Source organism: Arachis duranensis, chromosome 6 (genome assembly GCF_000817695.3).
Source record: "Arachis duranensis cultivar V14167 chromosome 6, aradu.V14167.gnm2.J7QH, whole genome shotgun sequence".
Lineage (NCBI taxonomy): Eukaryota > Viridiplantae > Streptophyta > Magnoliopsida > Fabales > Fabaceae > Arachis > Arachis duranensis.
The window spans coordinates 100,241,901-100,257,939 of NC_029777.3; the positions used below are offsets into that span (position 1 = coordinate 100,241,901).

Below are 16,039 nucleotides of genomic sequence, written 5' to 3' on the forward strand. Positions count from 1 at the left end.
ATCATAAAGCTCGGTCCCGTATCAGCCGTCCGAAAATCTCGGCACATGATTAGGACCGAAGCAGCATCACCCAACTGAAAATAAGAAACGTGCTCAACTGGTTTATAGCACCAAAACAGAATATCTTAACCAATCTATAAACTAGGACTCACCCACTAACGGGTAAAAACCAACTCCTATAAAACCTAGCTAATATGCTCGGCTAGGTCTCAGGTTCTATCACTCTCAGTCTCTTACTTTTTGTTCTAAACTCATTTACTCAAAATCACTACTGACTTGAGCGTCGGAGTATCTTGTCCAGGTATTCCCGCCGCGGTGTTTGATCTTGGCCGATGTAAAGCTCTTCCTCTTCAGTGACGACTTGCTCGGAAGCGCTTAAGCTCGGCCACCCCAGTGTTCGGACGAACTACTTGGCGCCCACCGTGGGGCCGGAGTACATCTAACCCCAGTTTTTCCTTTGTTTAGTCTTCTACCCTATTTTGCAGGATTCCCGATCCTCGAACATGGCTGACAAGGAAAGTCCACAACTCTCACAGGATGACCTCCTAGCTCGAATCGCCGAGCTTCAGGCAGAAGTACGAAGAATAGCTGAGCTGTCGACGCAGAACAATGGAGAAAGCTCCAAAAACTCGGCTCAAGGTTCTATAGACCCTTTAAACATCGCCCCGCCAAAGGAAAAGCTCACCATCGACAACCCCTTCTCCGAGGAGATCACAAATTATCAGATGCCAAAAAACTTTACTCTCCCCACCGCACTGGAGCCATACAAAGGGTTCGGCGACCCCCGAGCCCACGTAAAGAAGTTCCAATCAATGATGTTTTTCAACGGCCCTAAGAATGAGCCCGTCCTCTGTCGAGCATTCCCCACCTACCTCGACGGCGCTGCATTACTCTGGTTTTCTAAACTCCCTGAAGGTTCAATTTCCTCCTTCGAAGATCTTGCCAGATCATTCATCGATTACTTTGCCGCGTCAAGGATCTACGTACATGGATCGAACTATCTCGGCACTATCAAACAGGTCCAGCACGAGAGCCTGAAAGACTACATGACCAGATTCGCGGATGCCACTATGGAGATCCAGGACTTGGACCCGGCCGTCCACCTACACGCTCTGAAAGCCGGCCTCAGGCCCGGCAAATTTCGGGAGACCATCGCTATAACAAAGCCAAAGACGCTTGAGGAATTCCGAGAAAGGGCGGCAGGACAAATGGAGATCGAAGAACTCCGAGAAGCCCAAAAACCAGACAAACAACCACATCGGAGAGATGAAGAAAGAACTTTCAGATCACCAGGCAACAGGGACAATAAGAAACCTTCCAAGCCCGTTTCAAAGTATAACACATACACCAGATTCAATACCAGAAGAGAAAACATCATCAGAGAAATCCTCAACACCAAAATCATAAAGCCACCAGTCCGAGCAGGGAACTACCAGGATCAAAGGTTCGTGGACAAGACAAAACATTGTGCTTTCCACCGGAAGTTCGGCCACACCACGGATGACTGCATCATTGCAAAGGACCTCCTGGAAAGGCTAGCACACCAAGGGCTCCTAGACAAATATATCGAGACCCAGAAGAACAGAAGAGGAAACTCAGACAGGGTAGAGAATAAGCAAGCAATGGCCGACGACAAAAAAGAGAGGCCGCCTCCTGATCCGCCAAGAGGAGTCATCAACCACATATCAGGGGGATTCGCAGGTGGAGGAGAAACAAGCTTGGCCAGGAAGCGAAGCTATAGAGCAATGCTAGCAATCGAAGGAACCATACAACCAAAGAAGGACAAAGACCCAGACGTCACAATATCCTTCAACCAAGCAGACTTCAGATCGGCAAGCCCTAACCTCGACGACCCCATGGTAATTTCAATCCAAGTCGGAGAACTGTTGGTAAGAAAGACACTATTAGATCCAGGTAGTAGTGCTAATGTTTTATTTTACTCTACCTTTACAAAAATGAAATTATCTGACAAATTGATACAACCTTCCTCCGGAGAGCTAATTGGGTTCTCCGGAGAGAGAGTCCCCATCATGGGACACATATGGCTAAAGACCACAATGGGAGAAATCCCTATGTCAAAGTCAATTGATATTCAATTCCTAATAGTAAACTGTTACAGCCCTTACAATATTATACTTGGGAGACCCGCCCTGAATATATTCAGAGCGGTGGTGTCCACATTACATCTGTGTGTCAAGTTTCCAGTGCAGGAAAACAAGATCGCTACGGTGTACGCCGATCATCAAGAAGCTCGACAATGCTACAACGCTGGTCTAAAACCAGTCCAAACAAAACAGGAAGCTCGGCCTCAGGTTCAAGCAATCCACACGTCTGCCAGCCCAGCGACACTAGCCGACCTAGACCCTAGGGAAGATCTCGGCGAAAGACCTCGGCCGATGGACAACCTTCAACAAGTAACACTAACGGCAGACGAGAAATAATGCACATATGTTGGAGAAGCGTTAGAAGGGGCAGACCGAGCAAGACTCATCCACCTACTGCGTTAGAACGCCGACCTTTTCGCATGGACACCAGATGACATGCCCAGAATAAACCCAGAGGTCATCTGCCACAAGCTAGCAATTGACAAAACAGTCCGACCAGTTGCACAGAAGAAAAGGAACCTCGGAGAGGAGAAAAAACAAGCAGCACTCGAAGAAACCCAGAAGCTCCTCAACGCAGGTTTTATCAGAGAAATTCGCTTCACCACATGGTTGTCCAATGTGGTAATGGTAAGGAAGAGCTCAGGTAAATGGCGCATGTGCGTCGACTTTACAAACTTAAATAAAGCTTGCCCTAAAGATGCATACCCATTGCCTTGCATTGATAAATTAGTTGATAACGCCTCTGGTATCAAAGCTTTGAGTTTTATGGATGCATACTCTGGCTATAACGAGATTCTAATGCACCCAGAAGACCAAAGTGATGATTGAATTTTTGACGGTTTAGAATTTCACTAATGAAATCTCGTTGTAAAGTATAGTTTCTAAACCAACAATAATCCTTTCATACAAAAGATTGTTTGTCACTAGTACAAACCCCTAAAATTTATAAACCGAAGTATTGAACCTCGGGTCATTCTCCCTAGGAATTACAATAAAGTGTCTTGTTATTGGTTGTGAGTTATTTTGGGTTTTGATAAGAAGCATGAAAAGTAAATGGCAATGAAAATAAACTAACAACTATAAAAGGCTCTTGGCAAGTTATGAGAATTAGAAGTCCTATCCTAGTTGTCCTTCTCATTTGTGATGAGAATTGTTCATTGCTACCACTTAGTCAACCTCTAACCGTGGAGGAAAGTCAAGTGGATGAATTAATTTGATCCCTCAAGTCCTAATCAACTCCTAAAGGAAAGACTAGCTTTAGAGGCGTTCAAATCAATTAGCAACTTCTAATTATCAATCAACAAGGGAATTAGATAACTCAAGAGTCACTAATTACTCTACTTAGGCCAAGAGGAACAAAACCTATACTAAACTCCAACCAAGCATTTCATCAAACACTTGGGAGGCATAAAAGGAAAACATAGTAAATCAACAAGAGGAATAGAATCTAACAACAATTATTGCAAAGAATTACCAACAACAATCAATGAAATCACAATTATCATGAATTACCTCAAATTGCATTATTGAAAGAAAACAAAGGAACAACAATCTATCCAAAACAAGATGGAGAATTACAATTATTAAAGCACATAACTAGAAAGAGGGAGAGGAGAAGATTAAGAATTGGTAAATGAAAAGTAAATCAAAGCATGAATTAAACCTAGATCTAAGAGGGAGATTAACCTAAACCTAATCCTAATTCTAGAGAGAAGTGAGAGCTTCTCTCTCTAAAACTAACTCTAAAACTAAAACTATGACTAATTCGTTCTAACATCTCCTCATGTCTTCTCCTTAAACCTTCATCCTTTTATTCCTTTCTCCTAGCAAATGGCGCCAAAAATGGGTTCAGAAACCCTCTCAAATCGCCAGGCACGTGTTGCATTAATGAAGTCATGTGCCACCATCGGCGCGTGTCCGCACGGTACGCGTGCGCGTCCCTGGCCGATTCTACAATGTGCGCGCGAGCGCCTTGTGCGCGTGCGCGTGCTTGGCTGAGATTAATTCTTTTGTCTTTTGTGCTTCTCTCCAATTGCATGCTTCCTTCCTTGCTCCTTTGATCCATGCCTAGCCTATTTCAATCCTAGAATTACTAGCAAACACATCAAGGCATCTTATGGAATCAAGGAGAAATTAGAATTTATCCAAATAAGGCTTAAAAAGCATATTTTTACACTTAGGCACAAATATGGGAGAGATTACAAAACCATGCCAATTCATAGGTTAAATGCGAGAAAAGGTTATCAAAATACTCTAAATTCAATACACGATAAACCGTTAAATTGGGGTTTATCAACCTCCCCACACTTAAACCTTAGCATGTCCTCATGCTAAAATAAGAATGAACTAAGGGTCATGACATTTATTGAATGCAACTAAACTATATGAGTCCTATCTAAATGCAACTACCTAGAGTAAATGCAAATGCTTAGTTCAAACATATCAATTCTCAAAAGACATGCGTAGGCACAATAGTTAGGGCAATAGGAATTAAGTCCAAACCACAATTGTATTGAATTATCAAAAAGAGTTCAAACTTGCAAGAATATGGATAATATGGGTGAATACATGTAATTGAACTTTTGAACCCTCACCGGATGTGTATCCGCTCTATTCACTCAAGTGTTTAAGGGTTAATTCACTCAATTCTCTTCTATTCAAGCTTTCCAAAATTTGATTTTCTTCTAACAATCAACACTATTCAATGCATGCATACATTCATCATGAGGTCTTTCATTTTGGTTGTAATGGGGTTAGGGTCAAGGTAGGATCATTTATGATTTTGTGGACTAGGATTTGAATCTTTGATTAGTATAGACTTCCCCACCTAACTATATAATAACCTATACAAGTTCAAACTATTCTAACTACCCATTCTTTACTTTTTTTTTCTTACATACTCATGCATTCTTCTTTGATTCATAACACCTATGCATTGATTCCCTTTTTATTGACTTCACTTTGGGGCATTTTGTCCCCTCTTTATTATTTTTTCTTTCTTTTTCTTTTGTTTTTCTCATTTTCACTTTTATTTCCTCCTTTTTTCTCTTTTTTTTTCTTTTCAATTTTTTTCTTTTTCAAACTATATACAAGAACATCAATGCATAAGGTCTATACATTTAATCAATACATGAATATGTACCCAATTCCTTAACCTGAAAGTGTACTACCCCTTTTATCCCATCCAATGTTCCCAAGCCTCACCAACTTTGAATAATAAACACTCTCACTAGCCTAGGCTAATCAAAGATCCAAACAAGGACTTTCATTGGTTTTCCACCTTGGGCTTGTAATGTGTTAAAATAAGAATAAGTTGGTTAATCATAGGCTCAAAATTGGCTAACAATGGGGAGTAAAAGGTAAGCTATTTGGGTAAGTAGGCTAATGAAATAATGGCCTCAATCATACAAATGCAGGAATACAAGAAATAAATGGACATATAGAATCAAGCAAATCAAGGATCACAATCATAGAAAGAGAGCAATTTCACATAAGAATGGAAAATAAGTGGTTATAAAATGTAACCACATCAATAGGCTCAAATCTCACAAGCTTGTGTTCTAGGCTCAATACATGATTCACAAAGTATGAATTCAAGCAAGTTTCACCAAAAATTTTCTTTCGATCAATTGGGTTAATTCCCTATAATTAAATTTCTTGGAAAATTTCAATATTTGACTAAGCATTGTTGTGATTGAAAAATTCAAAAATTTTCTTAGTTCACCCTTTTCTTTTCTACTTATAACCAATTTCTTATGCAACAAGGGTGACTAAGTGTTTGCAATTCAAAGTACAATTTCTATTCACAACCACACACTAAAAAGAAAGATATGTATAAGGAAAAATCCAACTAAAAATATGGAATCTATCATCTAAAACATCTAAAAAAAATCCATAAGCATCAAAATATCTAAAATCCACAATAAGCATCCAAAATAAGCAGTAAAAGTATCCAAAGTAAACTCAAAATGCATCAAAATATATACAAAGATATGCAAAACTAAGAAAGTGTCCAAAATGTTCACCGGTTCCCTCCCCACACTTAAGATCAAGCATCGTCCTCGATGCTAAGCTGGAGGATCAGTGGAAGGGACGACGGTAGGTGCCGAATCTGGCTGAGGCTGTGGAACTGGCTCCGCATGAGTCTGTGTGGGCTCTGTGGTGGCTGGGGCATCCTGCTGAGTCGGTGCCTCCGCATCCTCCTCCTGATGATCCTGCTCATCGGAGGCCGGAGAATCGGGAAGCGGAGGTAACTCAGCACCCAGAGAAATGAGTGCCTGGTCCATCCGATCCAAGCGTCGTCTGACATGGAGTCTCTCTCGCTCCAAAAACCGGAATAGACGCTAGACGAGTAAGTAGGTAGGCTCAGGTGCTGCTGGTGGAACTGTCGATGATGAGGGAGCTGCTGTAGCAGAGGAAGATGGTGCTGATGTAGGAGTTGACTGTCTAGCTGTCCCTACTACTGCCCTAGCCTTGGAACGGCGTCTAGCTGGCGGCCTCTCGTGTACCCAACCACCCCAAGGAATAGTAACCTCCCTGTCATCTACATCAGGGGGTGGTGGTGTCACATCATCGTCCAGCCAAGGGACCTCAGCTAGGGCAGCCATACTCGTGACCAAAGTAGGAAATGGAAGTAGGCCACGAATATGCGCCCGCCACATGCACTGCCGGATAAGCCTAGGAAAATAGACATCCTTCCCTTCCATGACACACCCAATCAGCACAAGCATCTCCATGGGGATCTCAGAGAAATGAGTGGTAGGCAAGACGTAGTGGGCAAAGATCATCTGCCAAGTCCTGGCCTCTCTAGTCAAGTGAACAAATAGCATCCCCTTAGGCTTGGTATTATTGGCATCCATAACCCATGTGGCATCTGGTAAGCCAATGACACTCCTCAGTGCCTCGTAGTCAAAAGTCATGCTGTGTATGGCCAACTCGGCCTGCTGATGGGCACACAAGTCATCAGGGATGTGCCGACACTGTAATGCCTCCTCTATAGCAGTCTCAGTAATCATAACCTCTCTACCCCTCACCTGAACCGAATCCAAAGTTGGACGGAAGAAGTTGCAGTAAAATTCCTTTACCCAAGATATGTTGATATCCCCCAAATTACGGTCAACAAAGTCTATGCCCAACTCAAGGATCCGGCTAGTAATGGACTGTCGGACATTATTGGGGAAGAGCAATTTCTTTTCAATGTTCAGCTTCGTTGTTCGATATTTGGAAAATCGAAGCTCATAGTAGAGATTAGGAAACTTGGTAGGGTCGGTAGAAGGTAACTGCTGATTTTCTTTTTCCTCATCATTTAAAGGATTCTTAGCATAATGCTTGTAGATGGAGGGAATAGAAGGTGTAGAGAGTTTCCTTTTCTTAGAGGCAGTGGCTATAGCTTTCCCTTTTTTCGACATCCTGAAAAAGAAATATAATAGAATATAAGCAATAAAGCATGTAGCACAAAGCAAGGAAAGCATATTCAGGATGTCAATGCTCATTAAATTCATAAAGAATAGGCATGTCAGCATCAATACTCAAAGAATGGTTAAAAGAGTTAGAATGCAAGTTGGGAAAGAAAGGGGCAGTGAGTTAGAGAAATTGGAGTTAAAAATTAGTAGCATGATGAAAAATGCACATTTCAAGCATACGAATCATGGTCACAACATATCATGCAAATCCCGGAAGTCGGAAAATAACGAAAGGTAGCCCAAATTCATAATAGAGAGCAAAATGAATTAAAAAGAAATTTTTCGAAAATTGGGCAGCAGTTCGGCTTAAAATTAGACGTTCCCGGATTGCAAAATGGCACATATAATCATGATTGCAATATTATTTAGCCAAAGCAACACAAGATATCATCCAGGCAACACAGAATACACGCAGAGCAACTCAAACATGGCACTTGTCAATCAGTTAAACAAGCAGAGAATAACCATAAACGGAGCACTTATCAGGCCTAGAATCCTCTATCCAGTCCTAGCTACCTAACAGCAAATAATTCTATCTAATCCTAACATACAATATTTGAATTCAAACTAACTAATAGACAATTACAGTAACTAGCAGAAATGACAATTAAAAAGGAAAAACAGAACAACAAACAGAAATGGAGCTGGAACCTGGGAGCCGGGAGGAATGGGAGGGGAACTAGGATACGGGTAGCAGCAGCAGCAGCAGGAGTTTACGCCGCCGTGGATGGTGGCGGTGAGGACAGCCGGCGGCAGTGGGTTGGCCGTTCGGTGGTGTTGCGGAGGGGTAAGAGACTAAGGAAAAGAAGCTGGCGGTGGTGATAGAAGGAGAGTGATAGGCGAATGTGAGGTGGGGGAAGAGAGAGAGAATCGCCGGCAATGATGATGGGGTGGCGGCGGAGAAGGTGGCCGCGGCGTTTGACCGAAGGGAGGGAGGAGAGATTGAGTGGAGAAGAGAGGGAGGACGAGGACGAGTGGGGTGATGGTGAGAGAAGGGGCGGCCGTGTGGTGGTGGTTACCGGTGAAGCAGAGGTGGTGGTGGTTATGGGGGAAGAAGAAGAAGAGAATGAAAATGGGGAGGGAAGGAGTGCGCTCGTCGCATGTTAGGGTTATCATCTTTTGAATCGACGCGAGCGCACACCTTGCGCGTCCGCGTGCATTGAAGAGTCTAGGGTCCTACGCGTGCGCGTACAACGCGCTTAAGCGTGGATGAGCAAAATAGGCAAGGACGCGTGCGCGTACCATGCGCGCACGCGTGCTTGGAGTTGGGCTAGGGGCTTAGTGTTGGCCCAAGTCAGGCCTAACTCTCTGGAAAATGGCCCGGAGGTTGCGCTACCAGACCTGTGCGCACGCGGCATGTACGCGTTCGCGTATATGTGGCAGTTTACCATAAGGCGCGCAAGCACGATGCGTGCGCTCGCGTTCTTTTCTTCTCTTGGCATATGGACGCGCACGCGGCATGTACGCGTTCGCGTGAGTTGAGTTGGGCCAGGAGCTTAAGGATGGCCCAGAGCTGGCTCAACTCTCTGGGGCTTGGCTCAAAAACTCGCAGCAGCGAATCAACGCGGACGCGGCAGGTGCGCGTCCGCGCGAACATCCACGTTCTCATAATCGGCGCGCACGCACGTAGTGCGCGTCCGCGTGGGACATGTTGGGCTCAGGGCATAATATTTGCCCAAGAGAAGCCCAACTCTCTGGTACGTGGGCGATGATGCAGCCGCACAGGGACGCGTGCGCGTACATGGTGCGCGCGCGTCCACCCCCCCCCCTTTTTTTTCAGAAAAATTTTGCTGGGTGCTTCCCATACTGTTCACAACTCTTTATTCAATCAACCATCATACAATTCACAAAAATGCAATTTGATATTATTCATCTACTACTAAACACAACATACATGTGACTAAGCTAACAATTAAGTTGTACAAACAAATTTATGTGAAACATCTACCTACAATGGTAACTCAAATCACTTATTAAGCAAATTTAAAAGAGGGTGGAAAGAGTTTACCATGGTGGGGTGTCTCCCACCTAGCACTTTTAGTTTAAGTCCTTAAGTTGGACATTTTGAGGTGCTTATTGTCATGGTGGCTTATGTTTGTACTCATCCTTGAATCTCCAAGGATCCTTGCACCTCAATTGGTTGACAGAATTTCCAACCATTTTCATCAAGCTTGGGCAAAGTTCTACCCAAGATATGAGGTCCCATAGTTGATCTTCACAAAGCGAACCGGGATCCCATATCTTATCTTCACACCCGTCTTCAATTTGATCTCCAGACTTTTTCTTTCCGGGTGGTTGACATATAGAATTCTCTTTAACAGACCAAGTCTTCCTTCGATACCCTTGTAAAATGACGTTCTTCCAATCATCGTTCCTATACCTTGAAGCTTTGACCTTTATGAGCTTAATTCCTAACTTGCAACCACTACACAACTCATTTTTGCTTTTAGTTCCACAAAGAGCTCTAAGTTGACCATCATTTTCAATTAAACCATATTCAAGTGAGAAGGTAAAGCTTAGGGGTAGAAATTTTACCCACTTGAATGTTGTATTGGATGGTGACTTGGGGAAGGAGACTTCCCCGCACTTAGACAATGCAAGGTCTACTTCCTTGTGCTCGTCTTTGTGTATTTCCACCTCTTTGCGAGCTTCTTCAATTTCAACCTTTTCCCTTTTTTCTCTTGGCTTGGCGTTGTCTTCAGGAATTTCATCTTGCCCAATAGGAGGTGATTCAATTTTGGATAGGAATTCATTGATGAATGAATCCATCTCTTGATCAACCTCTTCATATTCTTCAATTTCGATATACACCATGCCATTTTCGTTTTCCTTGGGAGGTTGTGCCCACTCTTTTATAATTTCAACTTCGTGTCCAATGGGAGCGGATTCCATTATAGAGAGAAATTCATCCATGATTGAATCCATTTCTTGATAAGCCTCTTCTAAGTCTCCAACGATGATATGCCTTGGCGGTTGCGCACCCTCTTCAACATCAATATCAAGCTTCTTGGAAGAGTTCTCCATGATGCTACATTCCTATGGACTTTCAATATCTCCTAAATCTTCAACCACTTCTTCCTGTTCTTCAATGATCATAGGCTCCTCCAATTGTTCTAGCACAAAATTTGACTCCTCATTTTCCACCGAATTTTCCAATTTCTCCTTCATGATTTGCTCTTCTTTTGACCTTTCATATGTGGTCACGGAAGTACCTTGAATATTCAAGCATTGGCGGGCTAAAGTATGCACCACCTTGGTCAAATTGGTCACAAACTTGAGTGTATCCCGCTTCATGGCTTCTTGTCCTTGAAGTAACAAAGTGAGAGAATCGTCTATTGGGGCTTGGGGTGAGTAGGAAGGTTCATTATTTTGGAGAGAGAATTCATTGTAGGAAGGTGGTTCTTCTTGATAAGGTTGTGGAGATTGTGTGTATTGAGGCGGTTCTTGGGAGTAATCTTGATAGGGTTGTGGTGGTTCTAAAGGTTCTTGCTCATAATCGTCATAAGAATATGGCATGAATGATTGGTCATATGGTGGATATGGATTATAGGAAGGTGCTTGATGTGGAAAGGCTTGTGAGTATGGTTGAGGTTCATGTTGAGGATGAGATTCATAGGCATATGGTGGTGGTTCTTGAAAGTCACACGGTGATTCACCATAGCCATTGGATTGATATGCATCATAAAATGGCTCTTCTTCATAGTGCATTGGTGGAGGTTGTTGCCATGAAGATTGATCATATGCATATGGCTTCTCCCACCTTTGATTGTTCCATCCTTGATACACATCCTCATTGAAGCTCTCATTACCTACAACATAATTAAAACCAAACTCATAGCCAAAGTGAGAATTCATGGTGGAAAGAGAAAATAAAATTCTACGACTAGCAAATAAAGCAAAAAGCAAGATATTTACACTATTCACATATGTACAATAACCAATAACACAATACCATTGCAAATCCCCGGCAACGGCGCCATTTTGATGATTGAATTTTTGACGGTTTAGAATTTCACTAATGAAATCTCGTTGTAAAGTATAGTTTCTAAACCAACAATAATCCTTTCATACAAAAGATTGTTTGTCACTAGTACAAACCCCTAAAATTTATAAACCGAAGTATTGAACATCGGGTCGTTCTCCCTAGGAATTACAATAAAGTGTCTTGTTATTGGTTGTGAGTTATTTTGGGGTTTTGATAAGAAGCATGAAAAGTAAATGGCAATGAAAATAAACTAACAACTATAAAAGGCTCTTGGCAAGTTATGAGAATTAGAAGTCCTATCCTAGTTGTCCTTCTCATTTGTGATGAGAATTGTTCATTGCTACCACTTAGTCAACCTCTAACCATGGAGGAAAGTCAAGTGGATGAATTAATTTGATCCCTCAAGTCCTAATCAACTCCTAAAGGAAAGACTAGCTTTAGAGGCGTTCAAATCAATTAGCAACTTCTAATTATCAATCAACAAGGGAATTAGATAACTCAAGAGTCACTAATTACTCTACTTAAGCCAAGAGGAACAAAAATTATACTAAACTCCAACAGAATTACAATTATTAAAGCACATAACTAGGAAGAGGAAGAAGAGAAGATTAAGAATTGGTAAATGAAAAGTGAATCAAAGCATGAATTAAATCTAGATCTAAGAGGGAGATTAACCTAAACCTAATCCTAATTCTAGAGAGAAGTGAGAGCTTCTCTCTCTAAAACTAACTCTAAAACTAAAACTATGACTAATTCGTTCTAACATCTCCTCATGTCTTCCCCTTAAACCTTCATCCTTTTATTCCTTTCTCCTAGCAAATGGCGCTAAAAATGGGTTCAGAAACCCTCTCAAATCGCCAGGCACGTGTTGCATTAATGAAGTCATGTGCCACCATCGGCGCGTGCGCGCACGGTACGCGTGCGCGTCCCTGGCCGATTCTGCAATGTGCACGCGAGCGCCTTGTGCGCGTGCGCGTGCTTGGCTGAGATTAATTCTCTTGTCTTTTGTGCTTCTCTCCAATTGCATGCTTCCTTCCTTGATCCTTTGATCCATGCCTAGCCTATTTCAATCCTAGAATTACTAGCAAACACATCAAGGCATCTTATGGAATCAAGGAGAAATTAGAATTTATCCAAATAAGGCTTAAAAAGCATGTTTTTACACTTAGGCACAAATACGGGAGAGATTACAAAACCATGCCAATTCATAGGTTAAATGCGAGAAAAGGTTATCAAAATCAATACACGATAAACCGTCAAATTGGGGTTTATCACAAAGCAAAACAACTTTTATAACAGAACATGGGAATTTTTGTTACAAGGTAATGCCCTTTGGCCTAAAGAATGCAGGTGCGACATATCAAAGGCTAATGGACAAAGTATTCCAGCACCAGATAGGCCGCAATATGGAGGTCTACGTAGACGATATGGTGACAAAAACACCTATGCAGGGGTCACACTGCGACGACTTAGTAGAAATCTTCAAACAACTCCGAGCATATAACATGAGACTCAACCCAGACACGTGTGCATTCGGAGTGCAAGGAGGGAAGTTCCTCGGATTCATGTTAACATCTCGAGGCATTGAGGCCAACCCGAAAAAGTGCAAGGCCGTACTGAACATGACAAGCCCAAAGACACTGAAAGAAGTCCAGCAACTAGCAGGGCGAATTGCTGCCCTGTCACGTTTTCTACCGGCAGTGGCAAAACGATCTTATCATTTTTTCCAAACATTCTCCAAAGGCAAGAAATTTGCATGGACAGACGAATGTGAGAACTCCTTTACTCAACTCAAGCAGCTCTTAACATCACCACCAATTCTCCAAAGGCCGGAGACAGGTAAACCATTGTACTTATATTTATCAGTATCTAACCATGCTATAAGCTCGGCTTTAGTAACAGAAACAGGAAGAAAGCAAAGCCCAGTATACTTCATCAGTAGGGTGCTACAACCAACAGAAACACGGTACCCGAGGATAGAACAACTGGCACTAGCACTAATCACAACAGCAAGAAGACTGTGGCACTGTTTCCAGAGCCACACAATCATAGTACAAACGGACCAACCACTAAGGCAAATACTAACAAGACCCAAGCTCGCCGGCAGATTAATAAAATGGTCGGTCGAGCTCTTCGAGTTCGACATTCAGTACGAATCAAGGAAAACACTGAAGTCACAGGTGCTAGCCGACTTTATATCAGAGATGACCAATGACACACATAATACAGAAGTCAGTTGGAGCATACATGTGGGTGGAGCGTCCAACAAAGAAGGCAGTGGAGTTGGGATACTACTCAAGGAAGGAAACAAAGTGGTGGCCGAGCAATCACTGCAGTTCCGCTTCAACGCAAGCAACAATCAGGCGGAATACGAAGCCCTACTTACTGGACTAAAGCTCGCCCTACAACTACAAATACCTCGAATAACAGCTTACTGCGACTCTTCACTAGTGGTACATCAAATAAAGGGCGAATTCCAGGTAAAAGATCCTTTGTTAGAGAAATATTGGCTCATAACAAAGGATCTAATTTCAAAATTTAAAGAATTTGATATTATCCATGTAAACCGAGAACAAAACACCAGGGCCGATGTGTTATCTAAGTTAGCTACAACTCGGCAAGCCGAAAACACATCGGCACTGTCCCAGCTAACACTTGACAAACCAAGTTTTGAACAGGATACAATTTTGAGTATCACACAGGTCCCAGATTGGCGAACACCTTTTTTCGAATACATCAATGCAGGCACCATTCCAAATGATGAGCCAAACTTGCCGCTCTTCAGAAGAAAAGCAAGTTTCTATACAGTGCTCGGAAACACCCTATACAGACGAGGACATTCACAACCACTACTCAAGTGCATCAGCAATAAGGAGGCCGAGGAAGTTATGGCTGAAACGCATGAAGGAGTCTGTGGCAACCATATCGGCGGCCGAGCATTAGCAGCAAAGATTCTGCGAACAGGATATTATTGGCCGACGATAAAACGGGACTGCATCAATAAAGTCAAAGCATGCGATAATTGTCAAAAGCACGCCACCCTCTCAGAGACCCCAGCCGAGGAGCTCCATACCATAGAGGTAAGCTGGCCTTTCGATAGGTGGGGATTGGACATCCTCGGACCCTTTCCGAAAGCGCCAGGCCAGGTAAAGTTCCTCTTAGTATCAATTGACTATTTCTCTAAGTGGATAGAAGCACAACCACTAGCACACATAACAGCAGAAAAAGTGCAATCTTTTCTATGGAAAAATATCATATGCAGATTCGGTATCCCAAGAGAAATAATCTCGGATAACGGAAGACAATTTACAGACCATAAGCTCGCCACCTTTCTGACAAATTTTAACATCAAACATCGCTTCAGCTCAGTAGAGCACCCACAAACTAACGGACAAGTTGAATCAGCTAACAGAATTATCTTGCAGGGGTTAAAGAAAAAGCTCGGCAAAGCTAAAGGAGAGTGGGCCGATCTCATTCCAGAAATCCTATGGAGTTACAACACCAGCATTCAATCTGCCACAGGGGAAACTCCCTTCAAATTGGTATATGGCGCAAAAGCGCTCATACCAGTAGAGGTCAGCATCCCAACATTAAGAACCGAGCTCTATAATCAACCAAATAATCAACAAGCTCGAACAACCAAATTGGACCTTGTAGAAGAAGAAAGGGACATTTCTGCCCTAAATCAACGAGCCAGAAAACAATACCTAGAGCGAAGACACAACAAAAGAGTAGTATACAGATCTTTCAACAATGGAGACCTCATACTCAGACGAACAGAAGATGCTCGGAAACCTTCATCACATGGCAAATTAGCGGCAAATTGGGAAGGACCTTTCCGAGTCCTTCAAAACCTCGGAAATGGGGCTTACAAATTAGAAACCCTTAGAGGAGAACAACTTCCAAGAACATGGAACGTCTCCTCTCTAAGGGAATATCAGTCATGACATAGTCTGTATAATAGCGAATGATGGTACTCTTTTTCCCTCCGAAGGTTTTTTCCCAAAACGCAAGGGTTTTACTTGGAAAGGGTTTTAATGAGACCGGACGCAACAAATCATTATACCCATACAACTTAATGTGCAATCAAAATAGTTCTCATTTTGGCAGTTAACATACATTTCAGTTAGTAAACACTTCAAATTATCCGAGCATAATCCTCGGAACCCTAACATCACGAGCCGAGCTTATTCCTCGGAAAACCTCCACCAAAGCAAGTCAAAGCTTTTCCCAATGAACAAACTAATCCGAGCTTCATACTCGGAATTCAAAATGCGCATGCCGAGCATAATACTCGGACAAGTACAAACTAACATATTTTTTACATTGGTCCCTACCATGCATTCCAACAAATGAACATTTAAAATTAATCCGAGCTTTATACTCGGAGAACAACGCGCGCATACCGATAATAATACTCGGAGAAGCACATGTAAATACAACAAACGTCAAACTATTTAAACAAGTCCTAAGGGATCACTCTACTA

General features: G+C 42.5%; 2 protein-coding genes across 2 annotated transcripts; both read left to right on the forward strand.

Moving 5' to 3' along the window:
- The first annotated feature begins 503 nt into the window (after positions 1-503).
- LOC107494936 (uncharacterized) lies at positions 504-2,441 on the forward strand. The gene has a single exon (XM_016115980.1). The coding sequence runs from the start codon at positions 504-506 to the stop codon at positions 2,439-2,441; it is 1,938 nt and encodes a 645-aa protein (XP_015971466.1).
- A 10,436-nt stretch (positions 2,442-12,877) lies between these two features.
- LOC107494935 (uncharacterized) lies at positions 12,878-15,499 on the forward strand. Its single transcript, XM_016115979.3, has one exon. It carries the CDS (start codon positions 12,878-12,880, stop codon positions 15,497-15,499), a length of 2,622 nt encoding a protein of 873 aa, XP_015971465.3.
- Positions 15,500-16,039: the final 540 nt, after the last annotated feature.